The sequence below is a fragment of the Oreochromis niloticus genome, linkage group LG7 (genome assembly GCF_001858045.2).
Source record: "Oreochromis niloticus isolate F11D_XX linkage group LG7, O_niloticus_UMD_NMBU, whole genome shotgun sequence".
NCBI classification, from domain to species: domain Eukaryota; kingdom Metazoa; phylum Chordata; class Actinopteri; order Cichliformes; family Cichlidae; genus Oreochromis; species Oreochromis niloticus.
In genome coordinates, this window is record NC_031972.2 from 38,400,206 (window position 1) to 38,423,749 (window position 23,544).

Here is a 23,544-nt window from a genome sequence, read left to right on the forward strand (position 1 = left end):
TACCATTACAGTTTGAATGGGGGATAATGGAGTGATAATAGGAACACCTGTGGACACAGTGACACTTGATAAAAGACGTGTAGACCTTCTAGAGTATAAATTCGAATTTAGTGAAGCTTTTTAATTTAAACTTTTAGAATTTATCAAATAAATATTAATTTGGGTAAAACGTCTGTATCAGCTTGTCCAATGAGAAATTGTCACGTTAGAAAACAAAAACTCTTAACGTAAAGTTGGAGCCACACTGTTGGCTGAAATATCCCAATGCCAACAACTCTCCCAGTCTCCATATGAAAGCCTGGATGTGGCTGCTGTAACAACAGAAAAGCAATGCATGAATGGAGTCCAATTGTCATATTACAATGGTTGGGTAATAAGTTCTCTTCTTTTAAACAGGTAGTAATTTAGGCGTTGCGAAAGCTTACACTAAAATTTAAGTTAAGTTAATAAAGGGCAAGAATGGAAAATAGTAACACACCCTGTGTGTGAGAGAACAATATCAGGAGCAAAATCCATCACGTTTCTTATAAACTGAAGTAACAATCTCAACCATAAACAAAATAAATGCTCAGTCTTTGCTTAAATTTTGTCGCTTTTTTAAAAATGTTTATTTGTTTGTTTTTATCCCAGAAAACTTGTATTTGACTATTGAATAAGCTTTAATCATTTGTGTTTGGCCTTATTCCTTACTTTAATCCAGAAGAGCACATTTTCAGTTGTGAGGACTGGAAACCTGCTAAAAAGCTAAAAACTATTTTGAAGTTTGAAATGAGACTTTGCAGGCTCAATCCATCTAATGACTGTTAATGTGAACATAAAGTCCACATAGTTATATCATTTTTCTCATCTCCCCCAAACAGCTCACTTGTGCAATGGGATGTTCCACAAACACCTCCAAGACCTGTACATCCCACTGGTGGTACGATACATTGATCTAATGGAGTTGGCCATTGCTCAATCAATCCACCGCGGCTTCCAGAAGGAAACCTGGCAGCCTCTCAAGTAAGGCTCACCCAAGTAATCAGTCACTATGCTTATAAGCATAAAACACTCCTGAGTTCCCCCTTTATTATGCAAAAGTTTATATTCCTACTGAGCTGTTTACATGAAAAGTGAAAATATCAAACAAACAACAGATATCTTTAATATTTCACTAACATGCCCTTTGTCTCGTCAGGTGTTCATGAAAGTTTGCTTCTTTGCTACAAATGTGTTTTGTTCTTTACAGTGTTTTCTAAAGGTGACATGCATTCAGTCTTGCAAATGTTCTCTTGAACCTCTGACCTTCTGCAAACAGTGGTGTTGGAGTAAATGTGCAGATCCAAAAACCTGTTGATAGGCAAACTTTTTACAATGTTTAAAACTAAAAGTGGGTTTTTTCAACCAGAAATTTGGATTTTACTTTTGAGACATGGACTTCTAAATGTGTATTTAGCATCGACTTCATATTGAAATTCTAGGCTGTTATTTCTCTGTGGATTCATGATTCTCAAGTCCGGTGATCTACAAATTCCTTTCTGTATACCTAGTTTGTGAAATTCATGTTATATTAGCCATTATATATAAAGAGTATAAACATGAGATGGTTCCTCCATACTGTGATTACTTCTTTGAATTATTGTTGCAAATTTAAACGCTTTAGAATGGCATTTAAAGTAAAAGCAAAGGAGTGGGTAGACATAAATTTGCCTGGGAGGAACTGTTGCAAAGAAAGCATCTTTGTTCTCTCCCATTCATCCGTCCATGAAAACATGGATGAATGATCTTTATCTGAGTTCTGCTTTTGCTCTATATGATATTTTTTCTTCAGTTTTCCTATGAAAGAAAAAGTATTGTCATTTTACTTGTTTGCTATCAGCAATAATGATTGTTGATGTGTCATCATCGAAACTAAATAATAAGCTAGGATGGAAGTGAACACAAACAGCAAGGACACACTGCCCTCTTTGACAAAAAGCATCTGAAGTGAAAGAAAATGGCATGAATAGAAGTGAGCAGTGACTCCTCTTTATTGTTGTTTGATTTCATCAGATGTTGCAGACAAAACAAGTAGCTGCTATTCTGGTAGTTTTCCCTTTATATTTGTGCTGCGGTAAAGGACGCCTACTTTTACACTCAGTGTTTCTTCTTTCTCTCTTCATGTATTATATCCTTTTGACATTTTCTTTTTTTGCCGTTGATGAACCTTGCACTTACTCTGACCTGGCAGATCGTTAACAGAAAATCTAGCCAGCTTTCCTCTGCGTAAAGTAGCCAGCCTTCCCCCTTAAGCTTCCGCAGATACCAATCTTCTTTGCAACTGCCTGGTTGGGGCCGCTGTATGGCAACACATATGTATGATGGGTAGATGGGGATCTCAGAGGCTCTGAGACTAGTGGTCTCCATGGACAGGTCAACATTCTGCCACAGGACTTGAGTTGTGAGCTGTCTGCTTTGTCTATTGCTTTGCTGAATGCTAGCATGTAATAATGCTGGTGTTTAACACAGCCGATCAACATGCTAGTAAATTCTAAATGGAGATGGTACAGAAGGTCCATGTTAAATGCTCCACTGTCTAATTTTAATTTAACACACCAAGATAGCTGATGGTTTATTTTATCGTTTGTGTCAGCAAGCTGTGTTTTAAAGGTTTTAAAAATTAGAAAGTCGCTTAACGTTCTTTTTGTTTTTAGCAATATTTTGATAACAAGCTGAAAGCTAATGCTAACATGCTCATGTTGGAGCCTGACATCATTACAGTAAAGCAATAGAAGGCTGACTGTAGACTGTGACCAGAAAAGTGGAACAACTGCAGCGTCCCAAACCTACATTCTTTCCAATGACCAACAGAGAGGAGCCATGTGACAAGACACACAGGTGCTCTTTCTCCTCAAAGACACAAAAACTTTGCCATTTACTCCTCGTCTCAGAGAGTGAACTTTAGAAGTATGTACTTTTCTTTCTTGTCTGAATGAGCTGGGCTCAGCATGAGTGTGAGGTTTGTGGTTTCAGATAAAACTCTGGCCCTCAGAGAGATGACAGTGATATAGCTAAAGGTCCCTCATGTGTGTCGCGTCTTTATGCTTTGCACTGTGCATTCCTCAGTGTTGTAAGTATCAGTGTAATAACAACACAAACCTTCAATTTTCTGCTGCAGCCTGCAAGGAATGAACCTACGTGATGTCTTGTAAGAAAAAAGATTATGTGAGAAAACCTGTATGCTCCTCTTTACCTCAAAAAATGTTTTTAATAGTGATTATGTGGCAAAATATGCAGAAAATCAACATGATTGTCCTGATTTTACAGTTTGGATTATATTTGTTCTCCAGTTGATATTTTATTAGAAATATACTTTTTTCAACATACAGAATATGAGGACATTCGTTAAAGTAGCTGTCTCTATAACCTTTGCCCATTCACTGCAAAGAAAATCAAGCCATGACTTGCATTATATATGCACTACATGCTAGACTTAAAAAGAGGGGGACTACAAGTAATTGATTTCGTCTGAAAAACTCATGGTGATTATGTCCATCATTTATCATTTGAACAGTGATGCAGCTGCTAAACTTAGAAAAACAATGAAGTGCAACTTATAATCCCTAAATAGAAGTGAACGATTTGTCCATTATTTTATCTCATTTACCTCCAGATAAAAATCTGTTATTGACAATGATTCCTTTTAAAATAAACAAATTTCCCTTCAAATGTGGCCTGGAAATGGTGCTTTAATTGAATTTTAAAAGAGGAAAATGTTCACCCTAATTTCAGATATTACCTTCTCTTTCTTTGATATGTATTATGGACTGAATGTGTTTGACTGTTTTGTTACACATAAGCTGATGTTTAAGCTACAGCATGAGCACTAGAAAATGATGAATAAAGACTGTAGTTGTACTGTAGGTTCACCTTCATCGGTGAAATTGCATGTCTAGTCTAGTTTTCTTTAATTATTGCAAAGTATTTGTGTGTGTCTGTCTGTAGAGTCTGCATTAGAGCTGACATTACTGGTGGACATATTGCATGGTGCGGGGGTCTCAAAATACTGGTTGAGGGTGTGTTTCTTAAAAAGGCTCCTCATTCTGACTCCCCCAGTCTTTCCCACAACATAGACCACAATTTTCCTCTAGCTCACTTTACTTGGCCCTCCCCTATCCATAAAAAAAGAGAAACTAAAAAGCTGGCACTTCATTAATGAGCACAGACTGGTGAGTGGGATTGTTCCGTTCCCCAGGGAGTATGGCAGAGCACAGTCAGAGACGAGCACCACTAATTAGACATGAGGGGGATAACCACTGAGCATTTAATTGCACTACGGACTCGGCCCAAAGCGTGTATTCCTGTGTGCCACTTGTTAAGGTAACAGTCTTTTAAAGGCGAAGTGAGAAAAGTGAGGTTGTGAGAGGTGGTCGTTTTAACCCCCATCACCTTTCCCTCTGCTCCTTCATCCTCCACCCTCCCCACTCCAGTCATTCTAGCTGGGCACTGAACACTTCCATGTCAGTAAGCATTTACCATGTGTTGCTGTGCAACCTGTGCACAGGGGAGAATGTCGGGAAATGTCCGCCTGTCTCTGTTTCGGCCTGGCGGTGTGTTGAAACTGAACAGATCAACATACAAACTACCAGAACCTATTAAAGAATAGCCAGAGATGCTAAGCTCTTATGATACATGTTACATGAGATATGCATACATGGTATCGTATATCATATGATATACAGTGGTCCATCATTTATCGTGGGAGTTACGTTCTAAAAATAACCCGCGATAGGTGAAATCTGCGAAGTAGCCAACGTTATTTTTTACAATTATTATAGATGTTTTAAGGCTGTAAAACCCCTCACTACACACTTTATACACTTTTCTCAGACAGGCATTTTCATACTTTTCTCTCTTGTTTAAACACTCTCAAAGTTCAAACCTTCGTAGAAAAATAAGTCATTGTTGTTGTTTGTTGGGGAGAAAACTTAGAAACATACAGTACAGCACTTCAGAGTCACACTGCTAACGATCGAAGATTTATGTAAATTTGACAAGCTGAACACATTCTGTACTGTACAGGAGACACGGCACGAGATTGATTGACAGTGGTCTACAGCCAATCAGGACGCAGAACACAATGCGCTGTAAGAAAAAAAAAAAAGCATGCAAAATTGCACAAAAAAAATAAGTGAAACTGCGAGACCGCAAAAGGTGAACCGCGTTATAGCGAGGGACCACTGTATTAACAAAAGTATTATTCTACAGGGTTTAATATGATGTCGGCCCACCCTTTGCAGCTATAATGGCTTGAACTCTTCTGGGGAGGCCATCCACAGGGTTTAGTGTTTATGGGAATTTTTGAGCATTCTTCCAGTAGAGCATTTTTGGGCGGGCTCACAGTCGACATTCTAATTCATCCCAAAAATGTTATTTCAGGTTAAAGCCAAGCCAGTCAGATTTTTCTACATCAAACTCTGTGTCTTTATGGACCTTGCTTTGTCCACTTGTCCTGTAGTATTAAGTATTAAGTAAGTATTAAGGCAGCTGCGTGCTTATCTGTGTCAAGGTCAGATTTGATAGCTAAGGGTCTCCGTTTTAAGAGTTATGGAAATCAAGTGTAAGGACTTCATCCACTAGCGGTCTGTACCAAACGTTCGTCTGTTCTAGCACTGTGTTGTGTATGCTTTGATGTTGCTGCAGGAGCTGTAAGTAGGGCTCATTCCTTTTCTATACTTAAGGTTTTTTGGCAGCTATATCTGCTTGCTTTGATGTAATGATCCCAGATGTACATCTTTGCTTTTTTAAAAGAGGTCTGCCAGCTGAGACTTGTGGTTAGTTCTACCATTCCCTCTGAGGACTGACTTCGTTGCTGGAGATTCTTTGTGACCCTGATTTGAGTCCATAGATATAAGGACACACACAAATTTCCTCTCAAATAATGATTCAGGCTCTAGAGAAAAAAGAGTGAGAGAGAGAGAACGAAAAAACAAAGATATGCAAACACTGAGTCTTAAAAATGTCTAGAGAGCACAATTTACTCTGCTAGACTCATTTAGAAATGAAGTGCTGTTCTTCGGCAGATAAATAACTATTACTACGTTATGATTACAATAACATTTCTTTAAAAGTAATGATAAAATAAAAATACAGTCGAGTTAAGCATGACCATCAACAGGAAATGTGGATCACTGAAATTAAGTTTGCGGATGTAAAACATGTCTTTCATTAAAGTTTCATTAAAGTTGTTTATCTGGTACATTATGCTGAAAATAATTTATTCCAGTAATCGTTGTTAAGTTGGCTTTCAGACTATCCACTGAGATCACTGAGATATCCACTTCATGCTCTGTTCATAATCTCCTGCACTTCATACACCTTTTTCTAAATACAGTACAGAGTTGTTAAAACAATAGTGAATTATAAAAGAACCCACTGGGCCGGTGGAAAACTTACAAGCTTGTTAGAGCTTGTATTCATTGTTGTTGGAGTCCATTTCAGTTATTAACCCCCCTCAATCTTACATGCAGCAATGGTTCAGCCACCTCAGAGGATTTGTTCTGGAAGCTGAACACTCTACAAATGTTTGTGATGGACCTTCACTGGCCAGAACCAGAGTTTGCAAAGCATCTGGAGCAAAGACTCAAACTGATGGCCAGTGACATGATGGAGGCCTGCGTCAAAAGGTCAGACTGCACAAACACCTTTTATTATTTCATAGGAAATAGATAAACATGATGCATGATGGGACCTGCTTAGACATAAACTATATTGCCAGAAGTATTCACTCATCTGCCTTCACATGCATATGACTTTGAGTGACATCCTAATTCATAAGGTTTAATATGATGTTGGCCCACACTTTGCAGTTATAACAACTTCAACTCTTCTAGGAAGACTTTCCACAAGGTTTAACAGTATGTTTATGGGAATTTTTGACCATTCTTCCAGAAGTACATTTGTGAGGTCAGACAGGTCAGGTCAGACACTCTACTGGCTTGAGGTCAAGAATCTGTGCAGGCCAATCAAGTTCTTCCATACTAAACTCGCTCATCGATGTTGTTATGGACCTTCCTTTATGCACTGGTGCACATTCCTGACGGAATGGGAAGGGGCCATCCCCAAACTGTTCCCACATAGTTGGGATCATGAAATTGTCCAAAATGTTTTGATATGCTGAAGCATTAAGAGTTCCTTTCACCGGAACTACTCACCCATGGAAACCCATTCTATGAAGTTCTCTAAGTACTGTTCTTCAGCTAATATGAAGGTTTGGAGGTCCGCAGCAGCTGACTCTACAGAAAGTTGGTGATCTCAGCACATTATGCGCCTCAGCATCCACTGACCCTCTGAGAGGGTATATAGAGTTTCTGTCATTCACAATCACTTTGTTATAATACCACTAACAGTTGAAATATTTACTGCCGAGGAAATTTCACCACTGAACTGGTGGAATCCTGTCACGGTACCGCGCACACTGAGCTCCTGAAAGCGACCCATTCTTTCACAAATTTTTGTAGAGACAGTGTGAATGCCTAGGTGCTTAATTTTGTACACCTGTGACCATGGAAGTGATTGGCACACCTGAATTCAATGATTTGGATGGGTGAGTGAATACTTTTGGTAATATAATGTATATGGAAAACACAATATCAGATATCACAGATCACAGATCAGATTTAATTTAGGAGGATGTTGTCAGACAACATGAAGTCACAAACAGATGTGTTATTCTCAGTGGACAAAGATGGGGAATTTGATAGAACTTCGAAAAAGAAAGCTCATGATGGCTACATCCATCACTTCACAAAAAAGTTCAACTACTTGACAAAGGTGAAATTTATGGTCTTTACAGGGAAATGAACCATGCGATTTCAAAAAGTTTGATTTACGTTTTGTTTTTTCTGTCATTTTGTCCTATTTTTCCCAAGAGGCTACTGCACAATCCTGGTTTCACTTCTACCCTGGGCCATCTCTTGCATAAATGTAAAATAAATGTTTCATATGTTGTCGGTATATAGTGGTTTGACTGCTCAAAGAATTCCTGCCATTAATTAATGCCTCCATCGTATTTATCATCAACCATTATCTCTTAATGGGCTGTGCACAACAGGTCTTCAAGCTGGCAGTAATTAAACCATTACTAATAAATCCATCAGTTGACCCACCTGTCTTAGCTAATTAAAGGCCAATAACCAGCCTTTTTTTTTTTTTTGAAATTTTTGAAAGATTAGTTGTAAAATGGTTTCTGAACATCTGCAGAGGAATGGCTTATTTGAAGAGTTACAGTCAGGTTTCACAACTCATCAGAATACAGAAACCATGTTAGTGAAGGTTACAAATGATCTTTTTATGTGGTTGGAATCATATCTATCTAATTTCTTCCTGTTAAAGGGGAGTTTTTCTTTTCCAATGTTGCCAAGTGTTTGCTCATAGGGGGTCATGATTGTTGGGGTTTTCTCTGCATTATTGTAGGGTCTTTATTTTAAAATATACAGCACCTTGAGGCAACTGTTGTTGTGGTTTGGCGCTGTATAAATAAAATTGAACTGAACTGAATTGTATTGAATTGAATTGTGAATGAGGCCTAAATTTCAAGTACTACCTTCTCTGTGTTCATTGGATTCTTTAAAAAGACAGAACAAAGCATTAAATGTATATAACCTTAGCAAAATAATTTATTACCTGGAAATATAAAAGCTTTTCTTTTGAAAAGTGCTTTACTTCAGTCTATCATAAAACGGCTAAATTGCTTTAGCTATAAAAACACTACCTAAATGTAACCATCCACAAACATGTGTCACTGTTTCATGGAAAAGACTAACACAGTTTAAACATTTTTTTCTGTTTTGTCCTGTAGAACAAAATCTGCATTTGATGCCAAAATGCAGAAAGTGTGTAAGTCAACAGACTCCCTTTTACCAGTGTCAGTTTGCACCATGTTCAACGTGCTGATTGATGCCAAAAACCAGTGCTCCAAACTCTGTGTGCTGGACAGCGAACAGGAGGTAAACTATTTATAATCGTAGTTCTGTTGGATCAAATTTACATTTGAAGTTATTAGCCAATGACAAAAGGGGTTATTATTGTCATTACACTTAATAATATAAGAATATATTATTAATATGAGAAAATCTGTAAAAGAACATTTTGCATTTTATTAATGTAATTATTTTTGTGTCCTCCTGTGGTTTTCTGTAAAAACAAAAACAATAAATAAATAAAGAACAATCTGCCACTTTAATAGGATTTCTTACATATTATAATGATGGCATTGTTACAAGTTTTTTCCTGCTGTGACAGAAAAATCACTTTGGCAGTGGCTGGAAACATGTTTGATAGCTAACAGTGCCCTAGCCAGGTCAAAACCAAGCGTTAAAAACTAATGTAAACGTGCCAGTAAAGTTCCTCTAATAGCCACGAGTAAGTCAGCTAAAAAAAAAGTGAGTCACCAATCCACTCATGTGTTATAATGTCCAGTTTTAAATCAGACATAAACATATTTACAGTCTGCTACAAAGAGATTTTGGTCTTGGTGGATAGTTTTCTTTATAACAGTTCTAAGTGGGATAATTTAATTGAGTTAATTCAGATGCTCAGTTTAGTCATGTCCCTGCTCACTTGCAGAAGTCACTCTGAAATTTACTGATCGTGATCAGAAATGTCTGTGGAAACTTTAGTCCTAGTTTGAATATCAGATTAAATCACTTATTGTAGATGGCTTTTTTTATATTTTTCAGTTTCCATCTCACAGCTCACCATCAATTTTCCCCACAGAGTGAAAGTGAGTGAGCTTTTAACAAACCTTAGCAGTCTTTTATTTCTGGCTTTAGTCTGAAAAGGTTGAGTCAAATTGTCAGATCAGCCACTAAAGTTTTCTACCAAACATCCAGCAAAAGGGAAGTTCAGGTGTATTCATGTTCACTTGAAACTGTCAGAGGCTATTAAATGGATAACTGTGGAGTCTGTGTGAGGCAGGGGCCTTGGCATCACGAAGAGCAAAACCCTTGGCTGTTGGCAATCTTGACAGAAAGCTAGACTCACTATTCTCTTAACCTTAAGCTGCCTCAATTCTTCAGCTTCCACCAGCCCTCTGCTGTTTAAAAACCTCTCCTGTGATTTTTTTTCAGCAGACACACAATAAATTCCTGTCTGCATCCTTTGTATACCAGCTTTGTAAACAACATCTACTTAGACTGTTACTGCTACTCTGTTTCATATTTTCAAGTTTTCATGTTCAAGTAATTTGCAAGAATGTGGGGCATTTCATTATTGTTTCTGTAAAATTTAATCATTTTAAATTTAGAAAAGGAGGATTTTCTAGAATTTGCTCATTGGTAAATGAGTTGTGATTAGCAAGCCATTAACCAATGAGCTTGTAGTTGAACAACCAGAGCCAAACCCCACTCACAAAACACCAAGATAGCAACAGCATAAAGACTCTTCTTGAGGCTTCAAAACAGGACTTAACAAACCAGTGGGTCACAGTAGGTACGTCCATTTTTTATACTGTCTATGTTCCACACCAACAATCCGTTTAGAAAACATGAAAATGAAGAGCCCTGGTCTCCTGTTGGCAACTAGAGTTCCTTTATCCAAGTTCAAGTCAATTCTGTTAAGTTCAGTCTTATTTATATAGTGTCAAATCAAAACAACAGTTGCCCCAAGGGGCATTAATATTGTAAGGTAAAAACCCTACAATACAGAGAGAACCACATCAATTAGATGACCCCCTATGAGCAAGCGCTTTGGTGAGTGTGAAAAAGAAAAACTCCCTTTTAACAGGAAGAAATTGCTGACAGTATCAGGCTCAGGGAGGGGCGACCATCTGCTGCAACCGGTTAGGCATGAGGGGAGGAAGACAGGACAAAGACACCCTGTGGAACAAAGTCAGAGATTAAGAATAACTAATGATTAAATGCAGAGCGGAAACGTACAAATATGATCCTAGAAATATGGTCATACAAATTTGATCAGGTATTTGTATAGTATAAAGGGAGACAGGTTGGACTCACACAAAGGGATAAAATACAGTGCATTTATTGGTAACACTTTTAAAATGATTAGAAAAGTTGTGAATGTCCCAGGAAAGGTGTGAGCTGAGACACATGAGGGTACCTTCACCTTGCGTGCCAGTGTCAAATGGAAAGTGACAGGGTGTCTATTTCAAAGTCCTTTAAAGTTTCCTACACTTGGTGTGAAGCAGGATTTTTTTGCAGACAAATAGTAAATGGTTAATGGACTGATTATTATATAGCATTTTTCTCCTCTCCTGGAACACTTTACACAATATGCCACATTTACCCATTCACTAAAGCACTCAGAGCAACTTGGGGTTAGTATCTTACCCAAAGATATTTGGCATGCAGACTGGGGGAGCCAGGGATCAAACCACCAACCTTTCGATCAGTAGATGGCCTGCTCTACCTCCTGAGCTACAGCCACTGCAACCAAACCTTCTGGCATGATTGGTTGGATGGCGCAGGGATCTAGTGTTGATCAGCCAGACAATTGTTTTGTTCCTTCGTTCTCAGGAGGGTGACTGGGTTAACCTCCACAAACTGCAACAGCGACAAAGTTGATGCTGCACAGAGGGGACAGAGTTCACCTTTGACTGCAAGGCAGAGATGAGGTGGATAACCGGTTGACGCTTTGAATGATGAAAGTTTGGTGGTAGAGGAATTGAGGAATTATAGGCATATTCCGTACATTGAAGCTGTGAACTTCAGGTGGATGAAGCGATGCAGTGGAGAACTGCCTACAGTTCCTGATTGGCACGCATGGTTTGATCATTTGTCTGTGGGTGGAAACCAGCTAGACTAACCTGTGTTCCGAGTCCTGAACAGAATTCTTTCCTGACACGTGAGGTGAACTATTGGCCACAGTTGGAGACAATCTCAGAAAGGATCCCATGTAACCTGAAGAAGTGCTCTGTAAGTAGCTGGGATGTTTCAAGGGTGGATAAAAGCTTGGGCAGAGCAAGAAAAATAGCAGCTTTAGAAAACCAGTTAATGATGGTGAATTTACTGATGAGGGTGGAAGGCCAGTGATGAAATCCAAAGCGATATGGGACAATGGGTGATCAGGCATAGGAAGAAAGAGTCTCAACAGCCCAGCAGGTGGCAAGCTCAATGGCTTATTCTGGGCAAAAACTGATCAAACAAGGATATACTCACAAACATCTTTTGCCAAAGATGGCCACCAGAACAGAGGTTATAAGATGGATATTGTTTCATACTAGGATAACACAAGAACTTAGCTGTATGGGCCAAGGGCATTACCCTAGAGTGGAGTTTTATAGGTACTTAGATCTGAACCACAGTCTCAGTTTCTAAGTCAAAGAACTGATAACACAGGACAGAGGCAAGATGGTTTCTTCCTCTGAGATGAATTGTTTTGACAGATCGGGCTGTCAAAGAGCTGCAGCAAAACATTGCTTAGGCTGTCCAAAGATTCCTGAGCTGTGGGTTTCCACTGGAATGAGACCTTGTCTGAGGTGAGATTTATTAGAGGAAAGGCAACATTATCAAAGTCCCAAATAAATCTACGATCTACAAAGACTCTTGTAAGGGACGGGGCAGTGGGCTCTGTGCTTATGTCCTCCGACTGGTGCCGTAGCACTAGAATTATAGACAGTCACTGCTCACCAGACTTAGAGGCCATGTCCATTCAGTGTAGGCCCTTTTATCTACCTCGTGAGCTAATGGTAGCCATAGTTACCATTGTTTACTTCCCTGCCAGTGCTACCATTTGCTCAGCACTCAACCATCTCTAACTCATCCTCAACAAACAGCAAAGTGAGCACTCTGAGGGCATCCATATTGTTGCTGGGAACTTTAAGAATACACGTTTGAAATCTGTACTCCCCAAATTCCACCAACACTGTGCCGATGTGTACAATAACATCAATCAGCCCTACAGAGTGACACCCCTCCCCCACCTTGGGCGATCTGACTACCTCTCTCTCTCCTCCTTACACTTCTTACACCCCCTCTAGGAAACAAACCCCTCCGAGTACCTGGGTCATTAAATGGTGAGATGATAGTCTTTTCCAGCTACAGGATTGTTTTGATCTGATGGACTGGTCCATCTTTGAACAGCAGGACCTGGAGACCTTCACTCAGTGACAGTGACCAAAACCATCCAGGTTTTTCTTAACCGAAAACTTTAGATGACAAGTGAAGAATAGACTCTGATCAGAATTTGAAACCCAGCCTTCAGGCTGAGGGACAATTCTCTGGACAGCACTGCCAGAGCCAGCTTGAAGGGACGGGCATCAAAGAGGTCAGGGAAGACCATAGTAGGTGGATAGAGGGCATTCACAACAACCCTTGCCATGTGTGGAGAGACAACCATACCCTCACCATCTACAAAATCCCCTGACAGCAGCCTCAATCTCACAGAGGAGTTCAACAAGTTTCCTCAGTTTGAGCAAATCCAGGCCAAGACTTCTCACCACTCCATGACACAGGGGTTCTCCAGGTAAACCTGAGCAGAGGGAATATACAGGTAAGTATCGCTTTCACAGTTTAGTGGAAACATTAACTCGAGCCTTGGAGCTGGGTTGCACTGACTGTTGCAAGACAACGATCCAAGTAAGACTGAAAATCTGCCACTCCCTTAAGAAGAGACCACAGCAAGGACATCAGGAACAGGTGCGTGATTAAACCAGGTGTCTGGACACAGATGGCGAGATACCCTGGAGAGTCCTGCCTCTGCACCAAAACCAGAATACAGACATACACACGACAGAGGAGAGAGAGAAAGATAAGAGGTGGAAAAGACAGAGAAGAGCTGGTCGACCAGTGAGTGCAGACGGACCGTCACTGTAATAGAGAACCAGATGTGGTGAAACAAAGAACATCGATTCTGAGTTCTGATTTTCTCAAAATGTATGTTATTTTCTACTGAAAATTACATCTCCAATAGTTTTATTATTCCTTTAGCAATATATTCAACTTTTAATTTATTGAATGGAGACCTCAGTGAAAAAAGTTCACTGACCATTTTCTGTCCCTTGAGAGGGACAAATTGATTATATATTGTCCTTGAATCCTGGGTTTCCAAACACAGCAAATGTCAGTTTGACATCAAATGTTTCAGTCAGTTTTGTCAGGATTTTGAAGTCTGCCTAAAAACTAAATAACTAAATAACCTTGATGAAGAAATAGAACATTCTCAGAAGTTTTTAAGAGGAAGAAATTCTTTAAAACTTTTCTACAGCTTACTGGTTTTACATGTTTTACTTGTGTCGTTGAGTGGTTGCAAATATGACTGAAGGAAATTGAATACCATGGTAATGTTGAGTTTTGTGGCTCAGGAGTCTTGCAAATTCTCCAAATTACTTACTTGAAATCTTTTATTGAGTGTCATAATAAAATGTGTCAATACTGTTGGACAACAAAACTTTTAAGGTGAAACAATTGCTTCAAAGTAAACTATAGAATAGAAATGAAAATTAGTTATATCTTAAAGGACTGAGATTGCTGAAAAAGTTCATCAGCAGTTCTTGGAAAACCTCCACAAAGTTACTTTCACTGATGACAGCGTTGCACCATCTCAGATCTGGCTCATCAGGCTTGTTATGAATGAACGAGAGAAAGACGATTCTGCAAATTGTCATAATACCTTTATGTCTTTAAGCCTCACCCAGCAGCTTTTGGTGTGTAGGATGTTTATTTTAGTTACAACTGTGTTTTTGTTGTTGTTGTTTAGAGAACAAACCACAAATGGATCTGAATGAAGTCATGAGTTGAATCAGACAGCTGTCAAGTTTTGCGGTAGAACATGTTGGGCATGCTCTGTTTAAACCCTACACTGAAAAAAGAGCAAAGGTACAATATAGCAAAACCACTTTGTCAGTTCAATTAATTTTGAACTGACAATGATAAGGTGATAGTTATGGCTCTTCTCCATACAGTAGTATTTGTTCCTCCAAACAAGTTGTAAGGGGTACTCCAAGTTTTGACCTACCAGCATCTTTGCTATGGTGAGAATAAGAACCTAAACTGTACATCAGAGTGACCTAAGTAGTTAGCACATTTGGTTATAGTAATATTAGTTATTTTTGCAAGAGACTGATTTTACAAAACAAGAATTCTGACTTTCAAAGACTTGAACAAACAAATTTGCAAGGTTTTTTCAAAAGAAGATGAATTCTGGATTGCTACTATCTTTTGCATTAACTGAGCAGACGTGCAGCAACAAATTCCTCCCAAAAAGTTCTGCCATTTCCGTACACGGTCATATCACCAAAGGTTAACTTCTCTTTGCTTTTACCAGCTGTTGTCACTCACCTAAAAATTATTCCTGGCCTTTTTCGTTACTTCTGAATTCTATATTAACTCCTTCCGGTTGCATTGAAAGATTATACTGGCCCATATACTACTACTCGTATAATGTTTTTACACCATGAAAAGCATTGTATCAAAAAATGGGAACAAATTCAAATACCTCAGAATAACACTATCTACAGTTTAAAAACTTAGCAGTCTGTCTCAGCTACTGCAGTGAACTCAGTCAGACACACGGTGAAGTGGCTGTGGTGCCGCTGAGTGAGAACTGCCTCACTGACATGTCACTGAAATGGATTGAAAAACAGAAATCTAAAGAAAATTAGAATACTTGCTGTGACAGAAACAATGCGGTCAACAGTGATGAATGCAGAGCTATCTTATGATTGTTGTTTCTGGGCTCTGAGTCTTCAATCCCACCCGCTCATGTTTCAAAAGCAAAAGCAGACAAGTGGGCAGACCTCCATCTTTGACAGGAAATTACCTGCCAAATAAAATTTAGAAAATGAAAAAAATGTGATGTTTCAAAAAGTAATAAAAGCATAAAAAAAATAATGAAAATAAAACAAGAAAAAAATGTTAAACTTTGTGCACAATGTAAGAAGGGTAAGAACCTGTGAGCAACTGATAAAAGATGAGCACATTTTACTTTTACTCCATTATCTTTTCTCAGAATCTGAATCAGTCCAGCTGCTGTATAAAAAAAAAAAGACTGTTACCTTTTATGTTGGGGGTCAAATTGACCCCAGGAAAAAAAACCTTCCAAACATGACTGCCATATAATTGAAATAAATAAGTAAAATTAAATGTAATATTTAAGTAGTAGGTACTTAATATGCAAAATTGTTGAAGTTGGTTGAAAATAATAAGATGAACTAATTCAAATGGAAGAAAATGTTAGATGAACTTAAGCTATTTAAGCTAGGACTGTTTGTAAAAAAATAAATAAATATATTAAAAAAAAGTTTACAAAATGTAGTTATTTTGAGTGTTTGGTTTAAAGTGCACGCAAACAGTTTTCAAGCCATATCTCCATCTTGGGAATTAAAAGTTGGGATTGGAGTTCATTTACACCTACTTTTCTGGCTGTTATGTTAATTATGTTATGAAAAGGCTACAAGAAGTTTCAGTGTCGTCATATGGATCATCTGTTTGATATGTGTTGAATGAGTCCAGTATTGCAAGTCATTAACTGATGCATTTAAAAACTAAAAAATAAGAAAATCTTGGCTTACTGTGCTTTTTTTCTTTCTTTTCTGTCTCATGTTCTCCACCATCCCTCATATCCGCGTTTCCTTCTCATCATTGTTTGAACACCAGATTGACAGACAGTGGGTAAGTCCCTCCATCTCCTCATTAACCTTCCTTTCCCCAACCCTTCCCATTTCCTCGTTCAGAAATCTAAATTAACATCAGTAAAATAATGAAGAATGAACAGAAGTTCATTTTAGCTTCCTTCGAACCCTGTAAAGTTGAGCCATTTACTTTGTCCAGTTGATGGTTAGTGGTCAGTTAATAGATATGTTCCTACCTGCAAACTCTAAGCATATGAAGCACAGTGAATAAATATGTTCTGCAGCTTTGCAGTACCTGGAAAGAGTACCATTACCATTACATAATATTCATACTCAGGAGATTTGATATTTCTGATGTTTAAGTTAACGCTAGCTAACTTATAAAACTCGGCTAAAACAGCTAATAGTAAAAACTGAATTAACGTTAGCCTTTTTTCCTAGAAAATATTTTGATGTTGAGTGTTCTGTGAATGTGCAGTTTTGTGAGGATTCTTCAACATGACTAATAAAGAGTGCCAACCTGAAGATAGGAGTTTTGGTTTGGTTTTAAATTAAACAGTCTATTTTGCATTAGACTAATCTATTAGCAAAATTAAGCCTGGTCTAACCATACAAACCAATGACTGTAGAAAATATATATTTTCTACAGTCATTGATACAAACCATTTTAAATTATGTTGGTAAAACTGGTGGAATGTTGTAAACAGCTTCATGTAAGAACTAGTTTCTTTCATCTAAAAGAAAATACAGCTCTAAACAGTGTGAAGAAGAATGTCTACCCATCCTTCAGCTGGATGCTAAATGCTAGCCCTGGCATACCACTAGGGGAAAATGTGTATCCCTGAGGGTAACCACCTACCAAATGAAAATTTGATTGCCCAAATCTGATAACTTTGAGGTGAACTGGACCCTTTTAAGTTGCTTGTAGGGGTTTTGAATGAGCCCCGTGTGAGTCTGAACTGAACCCAAACCAACAATTTTCTGTTTAAGTTTTAAAGTCTACCGATCTCCAGAAAAGTGTTTGGACATGCTTAAATCCCTCTGTGCCAAATTCTGCCGTTTTAGAAAAACACTGTGATGTGAGGGGTTTGACTGGAAAGCAACACCGAGTCTGTGAAAAGTCCACCCTTGATGGAGACTTCTCTGGTTGATTAACAGTTTTGCTTTTACAAAGCCCATGGAATTGCTAATCAATGTGCTGTTGTTTTGTTGCTGAGCTCATTTAAATGGTGAAGGGCGGGAAGGGGGGGGGCTCATATTAAAAATGTGACCTAATTCTGATCTCAACCAATTCGCAAGGCTGAAGTAGCAGCAGCGGTTACAGCTCAACAGGCAAATAAATGTTTTTAAAAGATATAATTGTTCTTTTCAGTTTTGTGTCGCATATGGCAAAGACCAAACAATTTCTTCTCCTCCTCTCTGCTTTTTTTTAAGGCAGGCATTGTAGGAAAAAGGAAGGATAAAGCAGTAGTGTTAATTGAGGTAAGAAGAGGAAAAAAGAAAAGCTCTCAAGATTTCCTAGGAAGATTCAGAGCACTGAAAGAGAGCTGCCATACTGAAGACTTTTGGAAGGGAAAAAAAATTGGCGATGACCTCTCTGGACCCGCAATTTGTCAGCGATCTGTATGCTTTGTTGATTGAAATTTTTAATTTGGGTGTTCTTTAGAAGGCCAGTGAAAGGGCATTGTCACTAAGAGATGAACCCCCCTGCTGCTGCTACCATTCAGTGCTCAGCCCCTGCATTTTTTCTTTCTCTCTCCTTCCTTGAAGGGAAAAAGGTGCCATGAAAAAAAAATAAATATACAATATATATATATATATATATATATATATATGTAAAATATATTTTTTTATTTAATTTTTTTACGGGGTGGCAAATGAGACATGAAATAGTGGATTAATTGAATCTCGTGTGAGACTTTGGTCCTCTCAGCTAGAGCAGTGCTTTAGAGGAATACAAGGCTGCTCTAATTGTAGGGAGATGCACAAAAAGTATCCTTCAGATTCCGTCGCTTTTCCAGCGCAGATGGGCATATTATTCAGCTGCATAATGCATCCTATTAGCTGCTTAACACAGCAGAGTTACACGGATGGGAAGGTTTTCTAGGCTGTCCTGGGAAGGGGTACATGTGTGAGGATTTGTTGTAGGTTTTTATTTCTTTTGCAGCACAGACAACACTGTTGTATATCAGAGCAGAGGGGTAGTCTGTATTACGTCTGTGTCCGGTCAGTTTCCTGAAAATAACAAATACATAATATGACTTTTTGTCCCCCCTACCCTCATCCCTACAGCAACAGTACCACTCCAAAATTGATGTTTTGATTGACGAGGCATTAAAGAACATTATTACATCACTTGTGTCAAAGGTAAATCTCACCTTAACTCTTTTACGCTTTATTATTTTGTATATTTTTCAAAAATATTTTAGTATTGCTTTTTTATAAGATGGAAGGGAGAGGGGTCAAACCATACTCTTTGAAAACCCAGCCTAGCTTTTGTTTGTTTGTTTGTTTTTTGTTTTGTTTTTTCAGATTTTGGTATTTAGACACTTTTTCGTTTTTCCTTTGATTAATTCATTTCAAGCTTTTTTTTGTGTGTGTTAAAGAAATGTGAGTTTCATTTTACAAAAAGAGGGAGCTAATTTTTGTTCTTCTAAAAATATCTCAAGAATCTTGAAACAAGATTAGATAATAACTTGCCTCACTAGACTCAAGAAAGCAGCTAGAAACCTAATTTTAGAAGTGTTTTTGTGCTCCCACCTGTCTGTAGTTTGCTGCTGTTTTAAACGGTGTCCTCTCCAAGCTCTCAAGATATGATGAAGGGACATTCTTCTCTTCAGTCCTGTCTTTCACAGTGAGTAGCCATGTTTTTGTTCCTGGAAACAGAGTGCTGTGCTGTTATTTCACTGCTTATCCAGGCAACCTGTTATTTGCTGGAAACCAGATCTTTACAGCTGAACTTCGGCATTCTTTTCCTTCATCCTCTTTCCCCCCTTTCTACTCCCCTGGTAGGTGAAAGCTGCTGCGAAATATGTGGAACTCCCTGTGAGTCTGTCTGCATGCTGTTTTATTGTTCAGCCCATTCATCACATATTTGTGTCTCCATCCCCATTGAGATCATTCAAGTTTTGGCTGGAAAATAAAGCAACTTGTAAATGCAAAGTGGCTGCTCTTTGCATAGAGCCTAATGCATCTGCAGGTTACTTTTTCCACACAGTGTCAAAATATATATATATATATATATATATATATATATGGTCAGTTTTGTAAGCAATGCATTGAACTGATAGAGGAGAATTTTTAGTTCAGTGTGTTCTGTGTTTGGGTTTCATACTTCAGTACATTATTATTATTATTGTTATTATTATTATTGAAAAGATCAAAAGAAAACATAAAAGGGTACAATTTTTTTTTAAATCCTATTTAATTAAGAATAAAGAAGTTCAATGAAAGGTCACGGATTCCAGATTTTTATATATTTATAGTTTTGAGGAGAGAACAGGAGAACAATTTTAAGCTGCTGTATCTCCCTCTATCCTGTAATTCTCTCTGGTTCCTAGCTTACTTCCCTCTCAGCTCCTTCTTCTGGTGAAATTATAATGTAACCCCTACCTTGGCCTTCTGGTCTTTTGTCTAGTGGTAACCTGACATGGGTGCCTCTTTTGGGATAAAGGGCAGGGGGCGGAGCCTTTTAGACTTCACACCTGGTCACAAATGCACAAAGCATTCATTCTCCACTGTCTACTTTTCCTTTGTTTCACTTCGTTGTTGTGAGTGGTTCACTTTATTTCTGGCTGATTTCTTTTCCCAAATATAATTTTTATTAAACTTTTTCATTAATACCAAAGCGCCTTTTTATAGGATTATTTAAAAAGCAATGAGCTGTAACCATAGTTTATTATATTTAGTTTCTATTGTAGATTTCAAGAATCCCACAGCGTAAGGGTTTTTGTCATGTTATATCTCTTAGTTATTAACAGTAGTGGAAAACAATGTGGTGGAAACTGAATCATCAGAATTTTGTAAACTTTTTTTATTATATCTCATCACTATATAAGCTAAAACATGAATGGTGCATTCAGAACTGAAGAGTGGCCTAAAAGAATGTTAGCTTACGTCTACTAACTAAACGTTACCTCAGCAATGGAGATTTAAGTATTATTTTGGACGCTGCCTGTTAGATGTTGCAGCTAACAACATTTAATGTAAATATGATTGCTTGAAATGTTAGCTAAGCAATGGAAAATAAGATCTGTAAAAATTACATATAAGTTGCTTTATATTTTTATCTTTATCTTTACCAGCCAAGTATCTAATGTACTTTTACTGTTTTGACGATTATTACATTTGTTGTTTTTGTTGTCATTGTCAAGACTACTCAAAGAAGTCCTATTATTTAAAACTTCAATCTTTATGCAGAAGTGGAAAGAAGGGAAATAAAAGGAACACACATGTGTAGAGAAAGCTCTTAAACCATGTAGTTATCTCAACCGGGCTTTCATCAGCGAAGATGCGCAAGAAAGAAGATTAGACACCAACTAGGCAGAAACATCACAACATAGTCGTTCCTCATGTTGCAGGTTTGTCAGAGAATCTCAGAGCTTCAGCCACATCTAAAAGAAAATGGTTCATCCCAAGGATAAAACTTCCTTCCCCAGACCTTTTTAACTGGAGAAACCAGCAACTCCATAAATGCATGGCACAGTATAGAAGAGCCACCTTGACATGACACGATGCAGTTGTACATCTGCACTATATAAGTCAATCTTTCAAGGATGCCAATGTTCACATTTTGGACTGAGAAGACAGAGGAGTAAATAAGCCCATCTAGTTCCACTATGAACAACCACCATTGAACAGAGGTGATGGCTTACAACACCAACTGTCAGCCACCTACAGCACATTCTTCAGATCCCTTCTCAGGTACCTAAATCCCCACTCACATCTTACATCAGGTGACCTCAATAGCTGACATGGTGGGTGGGGCAAGGTCGCACAGTGTTTTCACTTGAAACCTCACGTGGTAATGACCCATGCCTTTTTTCACACCTTGGCTCATGTGATGATGCACATGAGTAATAGTGGGTCAGTGACAACCCTCCTAAGGGACAACCCCCACTCAGGTTTAAATACCTGGGACTTTCTAACTTTTGGTTTTACAACTGTAGAAGCCTCTTGGATGAGAGGTGAAACATCTTCAAAATACTTAACGTCCAGTCACCTTCTTTTCAAACTCCTTAGACTTCAATCTTAAATAATCAGAACGGCTTAATGGCTGCTGTACCACAGGCCCTTAAGGCGGCAGTGCATCTGGAAGTGTTAAACGGGCTTCACTTGTTCCACATTTTGTCAAGTTACAGCTTTATAATTCAAAAAAGCTTACACAACTAGCCGCATTCATCCATTAGCACAAGCACTTTCTTCTTTGCCATACACAACATCCACCTGGAAAAAAATTAAATGAAGCCAAAGCAGGAAATGGAACTGATATCATTGTGAAGTTACTTAATAATTTACTGCCCCATTACCCTGATAACAAAAGGCACCTCCTCCCTCTCCTCTCTTTAGACTTATACCTGCACCGATCAGTACCTGTATAGGAGCAGATCTTAATTTTAAAATGTTTTTTTGTTGCTGTCAAATGTTGATAAGTTAACAGACATCCATTATCTAGATGCAGAGAGGATTACTGGTGTTTAGGTAAAACTAAAGAAAAGGTAAAGGAGATTGAGAGAGCAGAACGGGACAACAGTGACAAACTATTTCTCTTTTTCTCTGTTTTCTCTGTCTATCATTTCTGTCGTTTAACACGAGAGAATCTCTAATCCTGTTGGCTGGAACTGTGCCGACATCTGTGATCTGTCATGGTGCTTTGTCGCCTCGCCAGAACAAAAGAAAAAGAGGTGAATGACTGTGAAAAGCCTTAAGGGGAGGAGAGGGTAAGGGAAAATTGATGTCTCAAGTGACACCAGGGGCATTTACATGTAGCCAGTGACACACATACACACTCTTAAATGTTGTACCTCATACAGGAGAACTGTACTTTGCACACTTTGAACCTGTCCATATATCTGTGGTTGTGTGGCAAATGTGCATAGATGTATAGGAACCTGACAGTTTTTCTTTCATACCTAAGCCCAAACTCTATGACCAACCTGAATATTATGCATTTGGTCTTTTATGAGTATAAGAAGTTTTGACCCACCAAGGCATACTGGTACCAAATGGCACTTTCATAGATATAAGATCTCTAAAGGTGCCGCCTGATATCTGGGTCTAAATTAATGTGACTTGTCATGGCATCAAGCCAATTCACGCCAATGTATGCAGCACTGATTGGCCTTAATATGTGTTGTTATCAACAGATATTGAGTGTATGTTCAAGTTCAAAGCGATGTTGCTCCTGGTTTTAACATTTTAACCTGTTTGTGGAACTTTGCTGCATATAATATCTGTGCTAGTAAATGAACTGACCACCACACGTGCAGTAAATCCAGGCCTTGTCATGAGATCTTCAACTCCCTAGCTCTAGTGGAATTTCACTTGTAAAGTTAGGAACACTTTTTGACTGTAGGGTTTCCCTTCTGCTAAATGGATTGGTTTTATATAGTGTTTTTCTACCGTACCTGAGGACTCAAAGGCTTTATACAATTTGCTTCATTCACCTATTCACACCCATTCATACAAGCACCTCTTTCTGTGTAACTGCTTTCTGTGTAATATTCACACATTCATAGAGCATCTTGTCTATATCTGGCATGCAGACTGGAGCAGCTAGGGATCGAACCACCAACCTACCGATTAGTAGATGACCTGCTCAACCTCCTGATATGCAGCCACACCATCAATAGGATTGCTGGATTATTATTGCTATCTTAATAATATGGGTCAATTCATATAAAACTGTAAATGACCAGAAACATCAAAGGGAAGAGATAACAAATGCACTGAAAGAGGACAGGGAGAATACTAAAGCTACTTACAAACACAGGCAACTC

The 23,544-nt window shown here is 38.4% G+C and overlaps 1 protein-coding gene across 3 annotated transcripts in view; it reads left to right on the forward strand.

The window, feature by feature from the left end:
• The window catches only part of cadps2 (Ca++-dependent secretion activator 2), a 141,106-nt gene that overhangs the window by 100,304 nt on the left and 17,258 nt on the right, over window positions 1-23,544 (forward strand). The window contains exons 19-25 of one of the 3 annotated variants that reach the window (XM_013276593.3): window positions 861-1,002; window positions 6,489-6,644; window positions 8,819-8,966; window positions 16,572-16,586; window positions 18,839-18,913; window positions 19,317-19,400; window positions 19,559-19,591. In XM_013276593.3, coding sequence (XP_013132047.1) covers window positions 861-1,002; window positions 6,489-6,644; window positions 8,819-8,966; window positions 16,572-16,586; window positions 18,839-18,913; window positions 19,317-19,400; window positions 19,559-19,591 — 653 coding nt within the window. Of the gene's footprint in view, window positions 1-860; window positions 1,003-6,488; window positions 6,645-8,818; window positions 8,967-16,571; window positions 16,587-18,838; window positions 18,914-19,316; window positions 19,407-19,558; window positions 19,592-23,544 lie in introns of those variants that run through there. The other 2 variants (XM_013276591.3, XM_013276592.3) reach the window with 2 other exon arrangements.